Source organism: Phoenix dactylifera, chromosome 4 (genome assembly GCF_051530095.1).
Source record: "Phoenix dactylifera cultivar Ajwa chromosome 4, Ajwa_hap1_PhDact_Kaust_v1.1, whole genome shotgun sequence".
In the NCBI taxonomy this organism is placed as follows: domain Eukaryota; kingdom Viridiplantae; phylum Streptophyta; class Magnoliopsida; order Arecales; family Arecaceae; genus Phoenix; species Phoenix dactylifera.
The window spans coordinates 2896922-2919872 of NC_143193.1; the positions used below are offsets into that span (position 1 = coordinate 2896922).

General features: G+C 40.3%; 1 protein-coding gene across 4 annotated transcripts; it reads right to left on the minus strand.

Moving 5' to 3' along the window:
* Positions 1–19446: 19446 nt before the first annotated feature.
* On the minus strand, positions 19447–21915 carry LOC120113009 (cytochrome c1-1, heme protein, mitochondrial-like). 4 transcript variants are annotated; one of them, XM_039133378.3, is made up of 7 exons: positions 21665–21914; positions 21287–21344; positions 21017–21207; positions 20671–20891; positions 20069–20348; positions 19913–19984; positions 19447–19670 (listed from the first exon to the last, which is right to left on the minus strand). In XM_039133378.3, exons 3-7 carry the CDS (start codon positions 21026–21028, stop codon positions 19665–19667), a joined length of 591 nt encoding a protein of 196 aa, XP_038989306.3. In that variant the 5' UTR covers positions 21029–21207; positions 21287–21344; positions 21665–21914; the 3' UTR covers positions 19447–19664. The 4 variants fall into 4 exon arrangements, with proteins under 4 accessions (XP_038989306.3, XP_038989304.3, XP_089786156.1 ...); XM_039133376.3 differs by having other exon boundaries at positions 19447–19696; XM_089930030.1 differs by lacking the exon at positions 21287–21344 and having other exon boundaries at positions 19447–19696; positions 21665–21915.
* Positions 21916–22951: the final 1036 nt, after the last annotated feature.

Consider the following 22951-nt stretch of genomic DNA (forward strand, 5'->3'; position numbering starts at 1 on the left):
TGTACAAGGGTCAATAAGTCACTAGCTCGTTCACCTTTTCCGGTAAAAGGTGATTTGGTCATTTTACCAAGAAGGCATGATTCACAGGTTGTCAATGATTCATAATCATTAACATCGAGGATTTCCTCTTTACTTAACCTGTTCATCCTGTTCTTGTTAATATGTCCTAGCCTATGATGCCAAAGGTAGACATCCGTGACATTATCTATTTTAGGGCGCTTATTGGACTTGTACATTACATGAACAGGCTGTGACAAAATGTAAATGCCATTACTCAGAGTTCCATTCATTACAGCTGCACCATTCCAAATGATATTGCAATAATCCTTTTTTATTGATATTTTATAACCATTTTTGGCCAAAAGGCCTACAGAAATGACATTCAATAAAAAACTTGGACAATAGTGACAATCACTAAGGACATTTACATGAGAGCTAAATTCAAGTTTAAGAATTCCTAAAGCTAGAACTGGAACTGATCTTCCATCTCCAACATTCAGGAACCTTTCTCCTTCTTCAAACCTCTCACTGACTTGTAGCCCCTGCAACGAATTGCAAATATTAAAAGGACTACCGGTATCCAATATCCAGGTCGAATTATCACAAATAAAAAAATTGCAAGGTGTTATCATATAAGTACCTTGATTGGCAACTGATTGCCCACTTTTCTTAAGCCGGTTCGGATCGAGAGATGCAATGTAAAGAGGACAGTTCCTCTTCCAATGTCCTTGCTTCTTGCAGAAGAAGCACTCCGCCTTGCTCTGATCAGCCTTTTTATTCTTTTTCTGACTAGGCTGAGCATGGTGCACTTGTTTCTTTTGGATTTTATTTTTCTTTTTCCCTTTCTTAAAGGGGCGACCCTTGGATGAACCTCCCACAAAGTTCACCGTCTTCTTAAAAGTTGGTGATCATTCTCAAACGTCTGTAGTAACCCCAACAATTGGTGATAATTCACTACAGATTTCGTCATACGAAAATGAGTGAGAAAAGGACGGTATGATCCAGGCAATGAGTTTAGTATGGTATCCTTCCCCAATTGATCATGAAGGGGAAAACCAAGAGAGCTTAGACGCTCGATCAACTCAATCATGTACAGTACATGATCAGTTACCGAGGTCCCATCTTTCATTCGGGCGCTGAATATGGCACAACTAGTTTTGTGCCTCTCAACGTCGTCAGGAACACCGAATGATTCATTCAACACTTGAATAATATCTTCCGGCTGCGTATTCTCAAAACGCCTACTAAACTCATCACTCATTGCTGCCAACATGATGCATCGAACAGTGATCCGGTCACTAAGCCACTTCTGATAAGTGTCTCTGGCCGATCTTGATGCATTAGCAGCGGGCTGCTCAGGTGCTGGATCCGTTATCACATAAAGGATCCTTTCATGCTCTAGCACTATTTTCAGTTTTCTATGCCAATTATTAAAATTTGGACCAGTCAACTTGTCATTGTCCAACAATGAGCGAAGTAACAAATTAGTGGCCATTTCTGCATAAAAAAAAAATGGCTATTAGTATATGAATTGACTAAACACATTAGACTTGGACTTTAGTCTAAAGGTACTCCCACTATTTTATACAAATTGGTAGCCTCTACCTCCAATTCGAAAAATTACTCCTAATTCTTTAGTGGGCACTAGAACCCAATAGATCGCATATAGGCCCGAGTGTGGCTCGGCTAACCCATATGCACCTATTGGTAGGTTCTAAACCAGTTGCTTCACCAAGCAACTTCTAGTGATAATTTTGCCCTAGGTTCTTTGGCAGGCGTGTGGCGCCTCCACCGAATACCCTAGTCAGGTCCAACCATTAAATGATAGGGTTAAGTCTAATCAACTAATAGACGACCAAGCCCGAGTGTGGCTCGGCTCACCTGACCGCCTATTGAAGGTATACTTAACTCATCATATATTGAATGACAATTCCAATGCTTGATAAGTACCAGGCGTGTCGCGCCTCCAATAATTATCAAAGCATTGGACCCATTATCACCCAACTTAATGGGAGGCTATGACCTAGTTATCCCCATAACCATTTCATTTTAAGGACCTAATAATTTTAGAGGATTTTTTAATTAGGATAGATAAGAAGATCCGGTTAGTCTAATTTCTCTCACTGACTTCACCAAATCAGATTAGACTCAAATCGGTTAAGGAGGCACCTAAATCAGTCAAACTGATTTTCCTTATAGGCATGGGCTAACTCGAATCATTAAGTGATCCAATCAAAATGTGATTGACCATGTCGGCCAGGTAAGTGAGATCGGTGGAAGGGATATGCCATTAACTTGGCAAAGACGAATCAGTGCGAGTAGCTCCTAATTAAAAACCACCGGTCAAAACTGCCAAACTTACCTTAGACACCGACTGGTTAATCAATTTCGATTTGATTACTCAAATGACTCGGGCTACACCTCTGAGCCTAAATCAAGTTCCATCTTGGTCTAATCAAAGACACGGACTTGATCCATCTACAGCTATTGTAAATTGACCTAGAATTTCCTTGACCTAATCTAGTTACTACTTAATTAGATTTGATCAATTAATTCTATTTGTCCATGTATGATTCTAACCTTAGGTCTAACCCAATCCTAGGAACTTGATTCAAGCTAACCCATATGCCCAAATAATTATGCAATGTCAATTAATTGAGTTACAATTCTATTTCATAACACTTAATTCTCAATTAAGTTTAGACTTATGAAAGTTTTGATCATTGCATATTTCTTTTTAATTACATATTAATTACAATCTTTCAGTTCTTAAAACATATTTTCAGATCTGAGTTTTTGTAATTAATCACATGTAATCAGATTTAATTCATGTTTAAGTCATTATGTTTTATGTTCATGCATCACATATACACAACAACATGAATTAATTCAAACAACATACATCTTATGTATTTATTTTTTCACTTTCATTTTCAGATCTGATTTGTTTATTAAAATCAGAGATCATATAAATCATAAACTTTATTTAGATCTAATCTAAATAATATTATAATTTCAGATTTATTCATGTTACTAATCCTAACACAAACATGCATCATATGCATCCAAAATTTCAGATCTACTTAATCATGCATAATCAGCAATTAAATCAATCATAAAAAATACTTTAGATCTAATCTAAATATGTTAATGATTTCAGATTTAATTACAAGAATGAAAACATGAAAGTTTAAACATGAACCTGGCTCTGATACCACTGAAAGTGAATCCTAGGTTCTTCGGTGTTAAGCATGCTATTTTTTTTTTTTTTTAAACCATGGCTGAACCTGATCGGGTTGCCTACGTACCCCTTCATAAGGGGGATCAAGCCATACGTAGTTCTTTTTAAGTTTTAAAACGCAGCGGAAAAATCGAATCAAACAATTTAATTCATGCATGCTTACAAGATCAAATCTAGAAATTAGCACCTTAAGAACACATAGGATTATGCCGGAATCGTTTAAACAATTATGCTAAAACTTTCATGCATGATTAACTATCAGATCTGAAACTTAAGAACTCTATTCCGATTAATCTCCGAATATTCATTGAATGGATTCTGGAGATATCTCCGTGAGGAGCCCCAAAAGAGGGTAAAACCTCGGGGAATCAGACCTAGATCTTGACACCATAATAAAAGATTAATGTAGGATTAATACCTTTTATGATGGATGAAACTTGTGGATCTGATCCTCGACTTCGCAGTCACGCACACGAATGGCCTCTACGAGAAGTCCACGCGAAGTTCCTGAAGAGATCCAATCCTGCGGAAGTGCTAGCTTGCGCAGAATTTCTTGATGCTGAAATTTGATCTTCCAAACGCTATCAACTTTTGATCCGCCTTCTTGGAAGAACTTGGAGGAAAGGTTTAAAGGGATTGAAGAGGACTTAGATCTGATCTAAAGACTCTTATCAGGGACCCCTAACACCAATGGCGCGATGGACTTAGAGGAGGAAGAAGTCAGCTAGATTGAATGCAGAATTTTTCCATGCATGAATTAGGGTTCCTCTCTTTTCTTTTCCTTTTTTTCTTCTTCTTTTTCTCTCTTTTTTCCTTGAATTCGACCACCAGATGATGGAGGTCCTTTTAATGTTGCTCTCCTACCTAACTTCATGCCAACCATCCCATATTTGTGGAGGATTTTGTGGGGTTTTGAATTTTGAATTCAAAATTCAAGTTCATGTGCCATTACATGATGAAGCTTGATCTAATCTAAACCATTCATCATGTTGCCACTTTTCTCTTTCAATTTTGAAATTCCCATGCCCCCAAACAGATTAGAGGGTCACATGGTGATTTTGTGATGATTAAATTCAAAATTCAACCTTAATTAGAAGTGAGATAAAGATAAGGATGACATATGTCATGAAGAGAGAGAATTTGATCTTATCCAATTCTTTTCATGAATTTATCTCTTCATTTCGACCCATCTAATGATGAAAGAGGTCCCTGATATTGCCAAGTGTCCCATGGCACCATTAAATAAATTAAATTAATTTTTAATCATATTAAAAATTAATTTATGGCGCCATGCATGGATATGTAACAAGTGGATTTCAAGATCCGAACAATTTCAGATCAAACCCATTTAATTTAATTAAATCCTAACAATTAGAATGATCCAATTACCATGGGTTGAACCTAATCCAATTAGGTCAATCCCTAATTAAGCGCAAATTTAATCTAATTTAATTTGGTCAACCTAAGTCCTCTTGATTCAGACCTAATCCAATCAGGTCAAAAACCCTGATTGAGCCCAGAATTGAATCTAATTCAATTTGGCTCATCCTTAGTCTAATTACTCAATCCAATTGAGTTCATTAGCAATCTAATTACTAATTAATCCTCCGATAATTACTTTAATTATTTTATAAGATAATTTGCCAATCGAATTGACCAAATTACCCCTGAATGATTCTTAATCATTCATCAGCCTTCTTGATCAATCAGGAATCTTCTATGCGTGTGACCTCATAGGTTCGAACCTAAGCCGGTAGTATAGGAACGACTTCCTACACTAATCAATGTGACCATCTAGCAATGGTACCCGACGTCCGAATATGCCGAATATATGCGAAGCAAATATTCTGGAACCCTGAACTATGGTTACTGTATAATTCAATCCCTTTGACTCTTAATGCCAGGATGACTTAGAGCTCACTGTCAACCCTATAATTAGTACATCCATTATGTGATTAACTTTAGATATCCCGTGACTCCTCACTGGGATTACCCTGGCCAAGGTTTTGCTAAATTAATCACAAGACATTATTCCTGTTTCCAGGAGGGGTCAATTCCATCTTGACTCACAACTGACTACGCAAGTACTTGACTGCACCCAGTGACCTTCCGTCACTGAATTAGAAATTCAGGTAGTCCGGTACCAAAGTACAGTGAGTTGCTTGCTAGTCACAGGTTGCGGTCTCAGGTCAGAGGGCCAAACTTATACCTATATCCACTCGGAACATCTCTCGACAGTAGAGCGTTCCGGAATTAGTCATGTTCAGTGAAATGTACTCCTACACTTCATCTGTATGGCATACCAGTGTCTCCACACTCCTTGGTTAAGAGGACAACCAACGTATATGTCACACAACGACCTAATCTCGATAATGTTGTCGTCCTAGTAACAACATATTATTCGGTCGCGAACAAGTTTAAGGACTCAAAGATAAATCCTCCTTTATCATAACATAAGTCCTAAGGACTTCATCATATAAGAGTTCATTTGAAGATGAAATGATGAATAATGCTAAATAATACTTTATTAATTTGTCAATTTATTTACAAAATTCAATCATCAATATGCTGACGATTGACATTTAGGATACAATTCCCAACATTGTATACATGAACAAAAAAATTTTCTTGAAGCTTGAGCCTATCATTATTAGGTTAGTTCGTAATGGCATCAATTCTTGATGCTTAGGCACTTTCACTTGTATGGTCCTATATAACCCAATTTTTGTACTTTTCACTCATTGCAAAAAAAATCCATTATAATAATGACAGGTATAGGGATTCAACTCGGACCTAACCTAGTTCCGACCCGGACCAAAATTTTTTGGATTGGGTCCAAGTTATATATGGACCGGACTCGAATAACCTGTTGGGTCAAAATTTTAACCATAGATCTGACCCAACCCAATCTGATTTTCTATTTGGTTGGATTTGAGTCCAACATTAGAAACTGAACAAGAAATCTAGTTGGGTCGAGGTCACTCATGATCTAGTCTGACCCGACCCATTTGCACCCTTATGTACAATCATGAACACATTACACATGCATGGCTTGCCATCTCACCTTGTATCATTATAAGACCTAATTCTATTGTGACTTCCCTCTTTGTCATTGTTCTTGAAGCCATGATGGTTGATGGTGGTCTTTCATGGAGAATGCGGAATATAAATATTAAAAATATATCAGCAGCCTTCTACTTTGCATCCGTCTTAAATCTAATCACATATACTAAGATCAGTCCATGTCAAACTTAAATAGATATGTACTGTAATGTCTCCTAGTTCACATGTATCATGAATTGAATCCATTTTAATACTATTTTATAACAACTTAAGATCTCATCCAAAAACCTAGCTAGAAGGTGTTGCTTAGATTCCTTCATCTTTCCCTTGTATTTAACAGATGTGTGACTAAATATACGTCTATGCAGGTTCTTGCATTGCCACTACTCGGTGGCAAGATAGAAGCACTGTTGATTTTTTCCTTTCCTCCTTTTCCTGGCATGTTTCCACTCTCATCATTGGGTTGCATTTCCCTTTTCCGCTCGCTTAATGGGATGTTTGCTAGGAGTTAAGAACATCTTTGACATCTATGTTTTATATCATGTGCCACTTAGGAGGCAAACAAACATAGCATAAAATGTACATGGCCATGCATGCATCCTAGACTTGTCCTCATTTGACACCATGTAGTTGGTGGAGCCTTTTGTTTATATGTAATGCTTTGGGTATTTTATGTAGAATTAATGTGAAGAAATTCAGAGTTTCCTCTAGATTGACAGTTGTTGTATTTTTAGTCCATGCATGACATTTTATTCCTGGACCTTTGTTACAACTTTCCAAGGTTATTTTGTGGCAAGTCTAAAAAATATCTAATTATGCATTAAAAAAGTCTATTTGTATATGAAATCTAAACATAAATGCTAATTATTAAAGATTGATCATCAAATGGCACTCAAACAAAGAACTACAGGCTTACCAAAATAAAGGACCAGTAGTTCAGCCTTTGGATGAGGCTACTCAATATTAAAGGCACCAACTAGTGAGATATATTCCTATTATATTTTTAATTGATACTGTAGCATACTTAAACAAATTAATTAAAATTTAAATGAATTTTCACCCTAACAGCACCATGAGTACACCAAGGACATAAAACCTACCAGACAAGGTATATAAAAGCTCAAGCAACAATTTTCTCCTTTTTTCTTCTTTTAAAAGAAAAGGAGCTCTAAAAGAGTTTTGATATGATAAGTTTAGCGTACATTTGGATAATATAAATTCATCATCCTAAAAATATTGAAAATAAATATTGGTGGGAGTGACAACTCGTAACAAAAATAATGGATAGGCCAAAATTAAGATATGGCATTATGTCTTCATCTAGACGAACAAATTATGTGTTATCTCATATTTTTAAAATATTCACCATTATGTAATTTGTTATAGTCTGAAAGGATGAGTAACCTGCATCTTCATGAGGCAAATTACTTGCATCTCCCCTGTTTCCAATTTTGATTGGATTGAGAAGGTTCTATGGAATAATTTTGAGAAATTGTTCTTCAATGTCTAATATTTTCCTGCGTCAAGTATAGTTTTTTTTCATGAAAAAGCAAAATTAAGAAAAAGCATTAACAAAATTAAGTAGCTTCCATCCGTAGGCTCTACATCTTTGAGTATGAAATGCCTGATGAAATCAAATGTGGCCTTTATTAGTAGACATGCTTTGCAAGGTTTTAGTGTTTTCTAGATATATCCTAACTCTTATTAAGTATTATTGAATCATCTAGGATCAATTAATCACTCTACGATAATCTTAAGGTCATCTATAGTTTTTTAGTATTTTTTTTCTAGTTTAGGTAGATCGAGGTTGTCTTGCAAAATAGAGTAGGATCTGCATGTAGAGGATTATAGATCTGCTAATCTATGTATTTGGGCAAGATTTTGTTGAACCAAGTTAAATATCATTTGACTTGCATGTGCAACTTCCTTTCATTAATTATTTTGTTACCGAATCTCACTATGCATGCACTTCGAAGCATGACGATTTGTGGATCTGCAACAGTCAATATTTTCAGCATTCTTCCCATAATCACTACTAAGAGTGAATTTAAACCTCGTCATTCTCTGCAAAATGCCATGACTTAGGATTATAAAACTGGTGCAAATTATGCATGTAGAAATACGACAGCTTTGTAGTAGATTAGCACCATTTAAGATCGGCATTATTTTTTCCCTTGGAAAAGAATGACATTATTTTCTTAAGAAAGAATTAGAAACATGTAACATTAAGATATGCAATGATCTTTCAATCTTTCTACAGCAAACAGGGATCCTTTTCCTCTGCTCTTCCTTGTGCAAACCACCATCATATACATGGTTAATGGTGATTGAGACAAGGAAACAGCAGACAATAGATCACATGAAATCCATATTCAGCTATCCTGGATATAATAATCATCATTTTAAACTTTATGTTTCACAGTTTTCCAGTTTGCACAAGATAATTATCTGACTTGCATGTTTTCTTATTAATACATGAGCTTTTGTCTTTGTGTGAGCATTTGTTGGAGAGAGAGGGGGAGAGAGAATGAGAGAGATTAGAGAAGGACTTCTTTTGTGGTAATACTAGGTTATAGCAACTAGCAAGTTCATCTATTTTTATCTAATTTAAAGACATACAACATATGTGTATATGCATCTATAGGCTTACCTAGTTCTATTTACCAAACTGCTAAATAGATTTACCACAAAAGAAATTGTCTAACTTATATAGGCTTACCTAGGGCTTATGATCTATTCTTCACTATTTCACATGCGCTCAGCACCAGTGACACAAGGAAAAATGAAGAGGTGGATGGCTGTGCCAATAAATAATGTAGAATTTTCAAGACAATACTATTTATATAGTCTTTGTGCAGTTTTTTTTTTTTTTTTTTTTTTTTTTTAATTTCAAAGCGTAGGTGAACCATGATGAGTGAAATCTCGGTCACAATGGATTGTATAGCATGTTTAGTAAATTAAGTTTTCATGCCCAATGCAAATTACCTAGGTAAAGTGCAACACAATAACCGAAAAAACACTTAAAAGTCCAGATAACTTTCAACAATTGTCCTAGAATTACAAGTTTATTAGGTCAACCGATAAACAAAGGCCGGTTTACCTATAATTTTGGTTAAATGCAAGGTTGAGGATGGGTGGAACCGATGTAGATTGATACAATTTCTTTTAAGACCAAACAACCAACTAGACGATTTCATCTTTTTCTGGTGTTGCTCCCTACTCAAATATGTGGACACTATTAGGAGAGAGAAGGTCAGATAAAATACTTCAGGTATTGAATCAAAATTCTATTGTATAGAGCAAATTAGACATGAAGGGGAAAAAGGCTTCTTTGTATAAGTTTGAGGCCATGAGTAGTGACTTGATAACATGGTAAGTAAGAATGGGAAGAAACACTTGTGTATATCTACTTGGCATGGTTAGTAACTTGAGGCTTCTCTTTGGGTAGCTCCTTCCTTGCTACAATTGATGATTCAATGCTTTCTATTAATGAGAACTTTCTTTTGAGTCGCATTCATCTAGATGCCTGTATATTAAATATCACGATGAAGCAAAAATGTGTTTTCGTTGTATCAATAACAATAAAAGGGATTGAACAGAAGACAATATTATCTTCAACACCACTTCTACTATTTATTAAGCTGAAGTAATTACAAAATCGATTTAGTCACTAACTTAACCCTCTCATAATTATGAATGTTTCTTAATTTATAGGTGCTTTAGCTCTTTGCTACTACATCTTCCAATGCAGCATTGGCCTAGCCAAATAGTTAAAGTATGTAAGATACAATCAAACCGCGGACCTAATCAACTATAGTCAAGCTCAATCAAATAATTAATTGTATCAAATAACAATGCCACTCAAAGCCATATTGCATGTTGTACCAGTCTAAGCCACTATGACTTTATTTTCTTTTAATTGCTAAATTAAAATTATTATGTAGTATTCCGTAAAGAGTTTTAAAGTTCTTCAACAATTAACGAAACAAATAAAACAAATATTATTATAATTAAAAAAAGTGTTCCTCAAGTCAAAACAATTTGCATGTAGTGTCACAGAACACATGAAACAACGCCATCAACATCAACTTTTCTTTCAGCCCCACTTTGGCACCTGTGCAGCACTCAGTTTGCATTGCTGGTACATCACATCGAAGCAGGCAAGTGGATGGATTTGCCTGGTGCCCTTTGTAAGCCATCAGAGTTAAGACTTGAGTGGAATAATAGATTGACAAGGATTTCCTTTACCACTGAATGCATAAGATATTCTCAAAGTTTCATTTCCATGTGTACCAAAAGATTTCATTTCCAATAGTACTCTTTTTTTTTCAAATTTTTCCCTGATGAATTGTGGCCAAAAAAAGTTCATTGGATGATGGAGAACACTCATTGCCAACAGTCTTGCTATGTTCATGTTCATTCATGTCTGGTATAATAATAGAATCTCTTGTTATCACAACTCTATCATGCATAGTTTTCATGAGGCATCTTTAGATAGGCAAGGCACCTATTAACATCACCCAAATGATGAAATATTTACAGTTTCCAATTTTTGTTACATAGAATCAAACTTCTCTGAGTATTACTGGCTTCTAAATATGCAGGATCAATTATTTTATGGAAAGGCAGTGATGGTTTAGTTATGCATAGTTACATGATTTAGTTGTCTCATCTTTGATGAGTTGAAATTCTTCCAATGCGTGTTGATTATAATTGTCAAGTATATAAGAAGAGGATATGAGGCCAATTAGTTGAGTCATATTGAGGCAAGAATTAAGGCACATATGCTCCACTTGATATGGCATGAAGAAGCCAACTTAGCAATCATTTATCAAATGGAAGCTCAAGAGGTTACTTCTATATGAGACAAGAGAGCTCACTATAATTTATGTTACATGGGTTGCCGAGGTTGCTCAATAATTAGTAGGACAAAGGACATGTAATTTTGTGGCTATGGTGATTGGCTGGATCCAGAGAAGATCTAGTAGCGCGGATGGGTGCCATCCCTTACTTTGGGACATCCGGGTCATGGTGAGGAGTGATGTTGAGTTCCACACTAGGCACGTTTATAGAGAGGCTAACGGGGCTGCGGACTAAGTGGCCTCGTATGTGGCTGATCATTCTATAAGTACTCTGTGGGTTGGAGAAAGAAGATTACCTAATGCACTCCGTGATGTATTGTCTTTTGATTTTTATTTTTGGATATATTTATATGAAAAATGTATGAGCTATGCATCTGCTGTAAAATAATAATTGTTGGGGGAAAAATGGACCACCCCACAAATGCAATTATAGCACCCAAATCCGTCAGCAAGATCGAGCTCACCATGCAGGCCGAGCTCATCATGCAGGCCGAGCTCAGAAAGCCGAGCCGAGCTCATGCAAGCCGAGCTCAGAAGGCTGCCGAGCTCATCCATGCTGTCGAGCACAGAAGGCCGAGCTCATCCATGCTGCCGAGCACAGAAGGCCGAGCTCATCCATGCTGCCGAGCACAGAAGGCCGAGCTCCGAAGGCCGAGCTCATGCAGGCCGAGCCGAGCTCAGAAAGCTGAGCCGAGCTCAGCAGGCCGAGACCAGAAGGCCGAGCACAGCAGGCCGAGCACAGAAGGCTAAGACCAGCAGGACGAGACCAAAAGGCTGAGCTAACCTCAGAAGGCCGGCCTCGTCATCTATATGCTGCGGCCATGCCCTGCAGCAGCCTTACCGCACCATGTTTTACTTGCCGGCCACGCCACGACATATTAATCAGGAACCATACTCTGCTACGACTGTCAACGCCTCATCATTCCCAGGAATGTACTGCACTGTGTGCCTCAAGCAAGCTCTGGCTGCACGCCATCTCCTCCCATGATGGGAACGGGCCATCCACGGCAACTCATTACTTCCACGCCTATGTCCAATCGTGACGGTAACCCATTAATTCGCCCAGTCACATCACAGGTAACCCTGCCACTCTCCCTATAAAAGGGGAGCTTCTCCCTCTAAAAAGGGGGCTGGAGGCTTCTTCCTCCCAAGGGGATTTTTCGGACTTCACATACAGTCCCTCTCTCTTCTCCAAAATTAAGCCCCCCTCTGACTTAGGCATCGGAGGGCCGGCGCCGGAAAGCCCGGCCACCGGCTTCTTGCAGGTTCCTCCGGAAGGAGCCGCACGCCGACGATCCACCGCCCACCGTTCTCGCTCACAGGCCCCCCCGGAGGACACCGCCAGACGACGAACTGCCGTCCGCCGATTCTCCCACCGGAGCTCCTCCTCCTCGGTTCGCGGCCGCCCCCGGGTCCAATTTCCAGCAACAGTTGGCGCTAGAGGAAGGGCCTGAGTTGTGGCCACGAAACTAAGGAGCAGAGGAGTCTCTGATACCTCCCGGCATCATGCTCCAAGCCCCGGGCGCTCAGTCCAGAATCCACCACCAAGACCTCCGGCAGATCAAGCTCCACAAGTCCAACCCGAGCACTTCGACGCGCTAGTGCAGCAAGTCCAAGCGCTAGCCATTGCAGCCCAAAGCCTGCAACAAGTGGAGGCTCCTCCTGTGCCGCCTCCACGGGTTCATGTTAAGCAGAGGAAGAAACTTTCTCCCGAGCCATCTCGAATCAGGCATGGCTCCCGCTACAACGACGTACGTGGGGGCAACTAGTGAGAAGTAGTAGCCCAAGTCTCACATCAACGAGTTGGAGGGAAAGAGAAATAAAAGCTGAGGTCTGGAGAAGGAGAGTTATGTACTCCCTCCTCATGGGTGTAAGTCCTTACGACGGCGCTCGTGACGTTGCTCTCCTTCAGAGCGTCGCCATCACCGAAGCCCCGGCCGTGCACAGAGAGCTTAGCCGATCTCAGAAGACTGAGCCGAGCTCATCATGCAAGCCGAGCTCAGAAGGCTGCCGAGCTCATCCATGCTGCCGAGCTCCGAAAACCGAGCTCATGCAGGCCGAGCCGAGCTCAGAAGGCCGAGCTCGTCATCCACATGTTGCAGCCACAACCTGCAGCAGTCTCATCCAGGCCGAGCTCAGAAGGCCGAGCTCGTCATCCACATGTTGCAGCCACAACCTGCAGCAGTCTCATCCAGGCCGAGCTCAGAAGGCCGAGCTCATCATCCACATGCTGCAGCCACGACCTGCAGCAGTCTCATCCAGGCCGAGCTCAGAAGGCCGAGCTCGTCATCCACATGCTGCAGCCACGACCTGCAGCAGTCTCATCCAGGCCGAGCTCATGCAGGCCGAGCTCAGAAGGCCGAGACCAGAAGGCTGCTGAGCTCATAAGCGCGAGCTCAGAAGCCCGAGCGCAGAACACCTCCCAGAAAATCGAGCCAAAGAAGGCCGGTGCTGAGCCAAGTCCTGAGGGACTTTGGAGCTCAGGAACCATCAAAATATCTCCAAAAGGTACAGGACGCCACTTTGGCTTCAAATAATTTCAATATTTTATCTATTTTTAGGTCGGAGAATCCAAAAAACGACCTACGGGTATCTCTATCTCCAACGTCGCCCTGCTCTGAATAAGGGCGCACGATCGCCAACGAATGAAGTCCATCTCCCGTATGTCTCCAAGATCGGATTCCCGACCAAGCTCGGATCCCCTAGTTAAAGGATTAACGTCATGCTACATCGACTAATCGAGCTCGGCTCGATCTCCATCGACTAATCGAGCTCGGCTCGATTTCCATCGACTAATCGAGCTCGGCTCGATCTCCATCGACTATCGAGCTCGGCTCGATTTCGGCTTGATCGTCAACAGACAAGGCCAAAGAAGGCCGCTGAGTCAACCTGGAGCACTTAACTCCAACTGCATGAGAGGTACACCCTACTTGGCACGCACATCTCCATATATATTTGGCTATGTTACAGGATGATCACGACTAGACTACTTCCTTCGCCCGAGCCAAAAAGCTGCTCGAACTCGGAAGTCGGGGGGTAGTGTTGGGGAAAAAATGGACCACCCCACAAATGCAATTATAGCACCCAAATCCGTCAGCAAGATCGAGCTCACCATGCAGGCCGAGCTCATCATGCAGGCCGAGCTCAGAAAGCCGAGCCGAGCTCATGCAAGCCGAGCTCAGAAGGCTGCCGAGCTCATCCATGCTGCCGAGCACAGAAGGCCGAGCTCATCCATGCTGCCGAGCACAGAAGGCCGAGCTCATGCAGGCCGAGCCGAGCTCAGCAGGCCGAGACCAGAAGGCCGAGCACAGCAGGCCGAGCACAGAAGGCTAAGACCAGCAGGACGAGACCAGAAGGCTGAGCTAACCTCAGAAGACCGGCCTCGTCATCTATATGCTGCGGCCATGCCCTGCAGCAGCCTTACCGCACCATGTTTTACTTGCCGGCCACGCCACGACATATTAATCAGGAACCATACTCTGCTACGACTGTCAACGCCTCATCATTCCCAGGAATGTACTGCACTGTGCGCCTCAAGCAAGCTCTGGCTGCACGCCATCTCCTCCCATGATGGGAACGGGCCATCCACGGCAACTCATTACTTCCACGCCCACGTCCAATCGTGACGGTAACCCATTAATTCGCCCAGTCACATCACAGGTAACCCTGCCACTCTCCCTATAAAAGGGGAGCTTCTCCCTCTAAAAAGGGGGCTGGAGGCTTCTTCCTCCCAAGGGGATTTTTCGGACTTCACATACAGTCCCTCTCTCTTCTCCAAAATTAAGCCCCCCTCTGACTTAGGCATCGGAGGGCCGGCGCCGGAAAGCCCGGCCACCGGCTTCTTGCAGGTTCATCCGGAAGGAGCCGCACGCCGACGATCCACCGCCCACCGTTCTCGCTCACAGGCCCCCCCGGAGGACACCGCCAGACGACGAACCGCCGTCCGCCGATTCTTCCACCGGAGCTCCTCCTTCTCGGTTCGCGGCCGCCCCCGGGTCCAATTTCCAGCAACAATAATAATAATAATTTTGTCAGATTACAAATAAAGCAGTGTCTTTGGAATTAAGGAGTAAAATAAAAATAAACTTACAATAAAGAAACATTGTTTAAGCTAACCTAAAACTGAAATAAATGGTTTTAAACAAAAATGTCTCTGAAAGAGGGAATAAAATAAACAACAAGATATCCATGTTTTTACATTATTTTATTACTAGCTTTCATTAAAACAGTAACAAGAAGGTAAGGGAAGCCTCAGCGTTCCAAAGGTTGTGTCAGTTTGGCTTCTGCCTACCCTGCCGGGCCACGTCGACATCCACAATTTTTTTCAGTGCTTGTCTTTAAGGATGTCACATCGCCTCTCTTCTTCACGCCATTGGATACCTCTTTCCATCACAAGAACCTCTCTCTCACTCTCTCTCTCCCCCCCTCTCTATCTCCACATCCATTCTTTACAAAAAAAATGGTTGGATGTGAGGATGGCCGTCTGTTTGTTTGGTGGCATAGTAATGTTCAGTGGTCCATCCAATTCCCAGTCCCTAAACAAGTTGGGTACGAGAATGGCCCTCTGTTTCTTTGCTCTCAGTGTCTCGAGGAGAGCCTTTATTTGGATCACATCACTCATAATATTGCGTGATCCTCGGCGCAGATTTAGCTTTAATCTTGTTTGTGATTCCAAGTTCCATCTGATTTTCGGAATGAGAATTCTTGAGAAGAACTCCCTTAATTTTTTTTTTTAATAGAGCACGGCAACTCACGCTAGTCACGGTGTCCAATAAAGTCAGAAAAAAATATATGACAGTGAAGAAGAAACATACTTATTATTCTTCCAAACTCTCTTGCGAGCCTGCGTATATTCTAAAAAAATAGGTGTCGATCATGACAGACGAGCTCCCTTAATAATTGTGATGAGGATGTATGGATGAATACCCCACATAAGCATACCACCTCATCTTAAATATTTGTCTCCATTTTAGTTTACATTAACATGGTGCAACCTTTCTAAAAATCTAACCAGTTAGAGAACAGATCCTCTGTAGTACATGCATTGCACCGTAGAGTATTTTGTCGCATTCGTTGGCCACTATCAAAAGATAAACAACTATCAAACAAAATGATCTTACGTGCCATACACGACACATCACAATTGATTGTCTACAGTGCAAACCACACCGCACACCATGGTGTACCTGTTACTATTGGGATCGAAATATTGCTTACTAAATTTCAAGGGGAAGTCTAGGTGATGGATTTTTGTCCATTTATTGGAGCAACTTATTTCTATGGCATGGATACATGCATGGAGAACATACTTTGGTGCTGTCCACCCATATGATGGACTGTAGTGCAAGCAACTTCTTCTCCGATGCTTTGTTAAAAAGTAGCTATTTATTTCTGTCGCAGTCTCATGGCTGTACAGTTTGGCATCTTTTTTCTAAAACCTAAACCCACTAGGGCCCACTTGATGTTAACCCTTAGTTTGGCTATACCTTTAAATCATGGGTTCTATAAGTATCTGCTTATCCTTGGCGTCCTTCAAACAAAATTCTAAGATAACAATGCGCTTAGATCTGATCTCCCATGCATAAATTGTACAATAGATGATCAAAACAAATCAATAGTTAGTGACCTAAATCGGACATCCATCGAAAAAGAGTGTTTTAATTTTAATATGGTGCCTCATCTTAAAGTAACCCTATCTAGTATGTGTATGAAACCAGCTTCAGTTGGGTTTTAGGTCCTCTCTAGTAATAGAGAGTTCAATTCAATCATGATTAAAATAACTCATTACAATTAAGATGATGTTAATTCTTGAGTCTTTTGCATGAGATGTCTTTGTAGAAATATAGCCTGAGTTGTATCTGTTAATTAAGGATGTGAGAATACTTTCTGAGTTGTATCTGTTAATTAAGGATGTGAGGTTTTTTCATAAAATAGGTGAAAGCCCAATTTATTTAGCATAATGCGTAGTATAAGCAACCATGCAGCCGAGCCCCTATGACTCAATGAATTACTATGGCTAGGACATTAAGAAACAACTTTTTCTTTTTTGAAGGGGTACTTTGCAAAACAACTTAGAAGGGACACTCTATCGCACACCCACAACAAGATGGCAAAGCATACACAAAACCAACAGCATATAAAAACATCAGACGTTGGATATTGAAAAGGGAAAGAATCTTGGTGATCCTTATATACTCAAGGATCCATTCACCATTGCTTCAAGTTTTTGGGTCGGATTTTAGCATGATGTCGGAATCTATTATCCTTCTTATCCATTGATCCTACAACACTCTCACTTGCAATCTGATATGGCTTCCAGGTATGCTCATACTTTCACTCTCTTCCACTACATATTGCTTAGATCGCCACTATTCCCCAAAGGTTGACTTGACTTAAGCATTGGAGGGTCTTCCATCGGATAAAGTTTGACAACTTTCATTGCTTATCTTCTCTTTTTTGCAGGTCCGTCCTCATACTTCGAGCATAGTTCGACAAGCGATTCCGAGCATAAACCGAGCCGATGAGCATCGATCTCAAATCACCTGACCAAGTCAGGCCAGATTCTGGCAACAACATAATGGAGCTAGAGGGAGCACACTTAGAGAAGTTTAGAGATCTAAAATAATAAAATCAAAGAGAACACATCCTGATATTGTTGTTCCCTCGCAGCAGGGAGCTCGTCTTGAGTTGGACAACGCCCACCATAGTCTCCTAAGAGCCCATCCTCCTCAGGGCTCTTAGCCAACACCTGAAGTTGTCAATACGGAGTGGTTTAACGTACTCATCCAGTAATTTCAAGCCCTCATAGTTGTCATCTAGAACCTACAGCAGCAGACCACCAATTTGTAGGCTAATTGGACGAGCCACCATGAAGGCCCAACACAGCTTAGCCACAATTCTTGTCCTCGAAGTCCTGAATGAGATCGGAGACATAGATTCCCAAATTTTCGTTCCAAAGGGGACATCACTCTAGATCATTCCTTTCCTTGCTGACTACAATGGGTTTAGGCTAATTAGACGAGCTGCCATGAAGGCCCAACACAACTTAGCCACAATTCTTGTCCCCGAAGTCTTGGATAAGATCGAGGAGACGAATAACCAAATTAAAGTTTTGAGGGGCAAGAACCTCGCGGTTGGGGAGGATCAAGAGCTCACAATTAAGCCCTCCGTTTCTCCAAGGATTATGGAGAAGGCTCCTCCAAAAAGGTTCAAGATGCCTCAACTGGATACTTATGATGACACCTCAGACCCATTGGACCACTTAGAAAGTTTTAAGGCTCTCATAATGTTCCAAGGTATGACCAATGCAATACTATGCCGAGCCTTTCTAGCACCTCTACGAAAGATGGTTTGTAGCTTATTTCATCAGCAATTGGAGGCAGAGATGGAGCTCAGAAAGCTTTTAAGGAATTTTGCTTGTGTTAGCCAAGATGAAAGATTGGAAAAAAATTTATTAGGGATCAAGAAATTTTGATTTCTCTAACTATTAGGTGAACAGGAATATACTTGCCATCATGCCAATAAGGCTACAGTCCATCTTTTGGCAGCGGCTGCACTTGGATGAGGCTCATGTTAAACTTAGAAAGGTGGGGCCTCTATTATTGGAAGAAAAAATCGATGTATAGTGAATATTAGATTAATTATTATTTTAAGATATTGATATGCGTAGGCATGATATATTTACGATATAATTACATGAGCAATCCACACACACTACAAAAGAAAGGATATCTCCCGGCAGTTTTTTTGGTCTCTACCGACGCTTTTAAGTGTCGGCCAATTTCCAGCCCACGCACCCTAAAGCGTGGGTCAGACGTCGGGCAGGTGGGCGTGGGTCCGGTTTTTGCCGACGCTTTCACGCTAAGAGAAAGCGTCGGCAAAAACAGGCTTTTCCGACGCTAACAAAAGCGTCGGCAAAAACGACATTCGTCGACGCTTTAAAGTGTCAGGAAAGCCCAAAGCATGCCCAGTTTTGGGTTTTCGCCGACGCTTTAAAGCGTCGGCAAATGTATTTTGGCCGACGCTTTAAAGCGTCGGCGTAGGCGTGCCACAACTTTTATTTACTAACGCTTTAAAGCGTCAGGATTGCTATTTAAAAAAAAAAATAAAAATAAAAATGTAAATTATAAAAACGCATTATAACAATATGAACCTGTATTACATTTACATTGACACAAACATTCAAATCAACATTTATCTGCACCATCGAGTGCTTTGATCAGCTTATGTGACAACATTGGCACATATAAGCAAGCATTTGTGAACATGAAAAAAGAGATCATCTCACAATATCAAACTCCATAAATTTATATAAATCATAAAACACACATTATACAATATGAACCAAACATTCAAATTACATTGATATTGACAAACATTTAGATCATTTGAAATATAAATTTACGTAAAAAGTTATGAATTACAATGTACTTTTACATATCAAACTCCATAAAAAACAATCTACAAAGTATCAGGAACGGGATTCAGCTCCATCATCATCATCTCTGCAAGCATTTGAAGTATTAGGAATCTACAAAAAAAAAAGAGAAACCTTAGATATTTGTAAAATGGGATACATTAACTTATATATCATAATTGATAATATGTAAATTTTTATTCAGCCATAGCTCCATTTAATTTATCAGATATGCCAAAAATTATCATCCAAACAAAGTGAGACAAGAACTGTGATGGACATGGAAAAAATGTCGCAATAAATACTTAAAGAACTGAGAAAAAACATTACCAAAACACCTGCAGGAGGATCATGATATCCTGTGAGTAGGGCAAAAACATAGTTTTGGCCATTGTGTCGTGCCTGGAGGAATATGCAGGAGAACATTAGTAAAAGAACCAGACAGACATTGATGCAAATCTGAGTCCAAATTTTCAGTGATACTACCTTGGTGATAATGCTTAAGTCTGGAGGATATGCTCCTCCATTGGCAAATCTTGCTGCTTGTTCATTTGGATATGGCTGAGGGAAACGATCGCTTAATTTACCAGGACGTGTGAACATTTCACCTTCATCATTTGGCCCATCAACCACCTCAACCTCAGCTGCCATAGCCTTTGTCTCCTCTTCAGTGTATGCTACACCAACAAGATCTCGATATGAAATCAGAGACATTGAATGGCAAGAAGCACAAACTTGTTGGTAAAATTGGTGACCACGCCGAATTCTGCTCAAGTTCATTATAATTAGTATTTCAATCATTGTACATCCACATTAAAACTAGTATACAGCTTTGCTTATTTCGTTGTGTAGATGAACAAAATGTTAGTTATCTAAAACGGACAACCTTTTTTTGCAGCCAAGCTACTAAGCTACTCAGGTTAGCCATTAAATGATAACAAGAGATCTCTTCAAAGTTGATGCAGCAGATCTCAAAGCATAAATTCATTCAAATTCATGTAATATATAATTAAATCAGTATAGCGAATATAAGAATTTTATAGAAATGAGAAAAAAATTAGTAAATATAGAGATGGTACTCCACTTACGATGCGTGGTCATAGGAACTAAGAATGCCTTTGTGAGGCCAAGGACAGATTGGACATGGTAGGCCATGCTCAGCTTCATCACCAGATGCCAAAGTAGCCAGGCTCAATATACCAGAAACACCTGCTCCAAGGAATGCCAATGCTCTTAGTGATTTCACACCAGCAGATCCAACACTTTCTTGATCTTGCTTACACACATAAGATGGAAGCAAAAACAGGGCCTGCATGTAAATGATAGATAGTTAAATGCACAAAGAATGGAAACAATAAAATTAATGCAACTTGACTAGAAACCACCACCAAAACTAGAAAATGGAACTCCCTTCAACCAGAGGAATATAATAACTGGAAAGGCCATCAGTAATTTTTGTTCTTCGCCTACTGCTCAGAGATCTCTCTTATGGCTGTGCTGGGAACTCCCTCATCTTCTTGCTCCAGGCGAATCTTTTTCAGAGCTATCATCTCATTGGTCAGACGGTCTCGAGCCTTGTACACCACTCCGTAGGTCCCTTCCCCAATCTTCTCCACCTTCTCGTACTGCGACCAAAATCCTCACATTATCACTCAAAACATCACATTCTACTACCAGAAGAAGGGAAAGCACATTACTTCTAACCTGGTCCATTAGATCCCAACCAAACTCTACTGGGGCACGAACACAAGAAATCCAAAACCTAGCATTCCATAAAGGAGAATAAACGAAGAATGTGAGTTGAGAGCAAACTCAACCAGGCAAGAAACAAATCTAGACCGCGCATGCCGCATTCATCAAAAACCATATCGATCAAGATCATAGAAATCAATGGCATTTAACCAGAAACCAATTCCGATCGGCGAAGACAAAGCATTCGGAACAAAGCCCTAAAGTCCGATCAAATCCATCAACAATCATGTAATCCAGCGGATCACTTTCCATAAGCATTCGTATAGAAGGGAAAATCAGAAACAACAAAAACGGAACAAGATCGGAAATGAGGTGTAGAGAGCTAAGTACCGAGCTACGACGGAGGATCGGATCCCCGAGACAGCGGAGGAGCTGCCGGAATCGAATGGACTCGGGCATCGAAATCGAGGAGACGAGGGTTACTCTACTTTGTGGGCTTCGAAAGAAAAGAGAGTATGGGGACTGGGAAGAGAGCACGCGCGAGAGAGACACGGAGCTGCCTGAATGCCTCTCCGCCCCTCTCCCTCCCTGTCTCTCTACCCTTTTTCTTCTCCTCCGTGTAGCTGGTGGATGGCTCTTCCTGCAGCCATTTTAGTCAACTCCTCAAAGTGATTTGGTTTTCAACGACGCGAATAAGCGTCGTCTTATCCAGTTGGGAAATCCAAGCGTCGGCAAAAAGGCATCGTTAAAACCCATATTTTCTGTAGTGACATATTTTTTACAATGCATTTGGATTTTTTAAATCCAATTTAACATGGAAAATCAGATAAATTAATAAAATAAATGTAAACTGAATAGGATCCAAGCCCCCAAAAAATGTATCAACCTCAAGTTTATTTTTTTGACCCAATTTGAATGTCAATTAGACGTACGTCAATCTTTCTCCCAACCCAATGTACTTGCAACCTTATCTCCATACAAGCACTATACAGATTAGTAGAGCCATCACTAAATTTAAACCGATTTATTATAAGTCTCAATGTAACATGTATAACTATTTATTACATCATATCCTTATCCTTAAGTATTGTACATTAATCAATGCGCTTTAATTATAAACATTAGACTATTATAAGATTATAATTTCAACGAATCTTGGGTGACTATTGCATCATATCCTTAAATATTGTGCATCAATTCATTTACACCTTAAGTACATTTAAAGGATGGATGATCATGTATTTATCTCGCTCTAGGAAACCACATTGGAGGCAAATCATTGGCAAATTTTCGTATCAAAACTCTTCAACAAAATTTATCACATTTGTTGGAGGGTGTGGAGGGAGGGAGGGAGACACACAGAGGGACACACACACACACACACACAGAGAGAGAGAGAGAGAGAGAGAGAGAGAGAGAGAGAGAGAGAGAGAGAGAGAGAGAGAGAGAGAGAGAGAGAGAATCCATCCCTCACTCTTGAAGTGTATCCACTACTCATCATGTTAATTTTTTTAATGCCTAAAAAATAGGAAAATTCTAAATGGTACTTCAAAAAAGAGTGCCTAATGTGGATATCTTTTTTTTTTCGAGGATCGAATACATAATTATTAGATATACAAGAGTTTGCTTCACTACAATTTGAAATTTTGCTCTTGGAAGTCATGTTTTGAGACAAAT

What these genes read in the sequence shown, in the direction of transcription:
- LOC120113009 (XM_089930030.1), bottom strand. An exon ending in AGTTCCTATGACCACGCATC is followed by an intron (nt 20,349 to 20,670) that starts GTAAGTGGAGTA and finishes GAACTTGAGCAG; the next exon opens with AATTCGGCGTGGTCACCAAT. An exon ending in ATCCTCCTGCAGGTGTTTTG is followed by an intron (nt 19,697 to 19,912) that starts GTAATGTTTTTT and finishes TTTTTTTTGTAG; the next exon opens with ATTCCTAATACTTCAAATGC.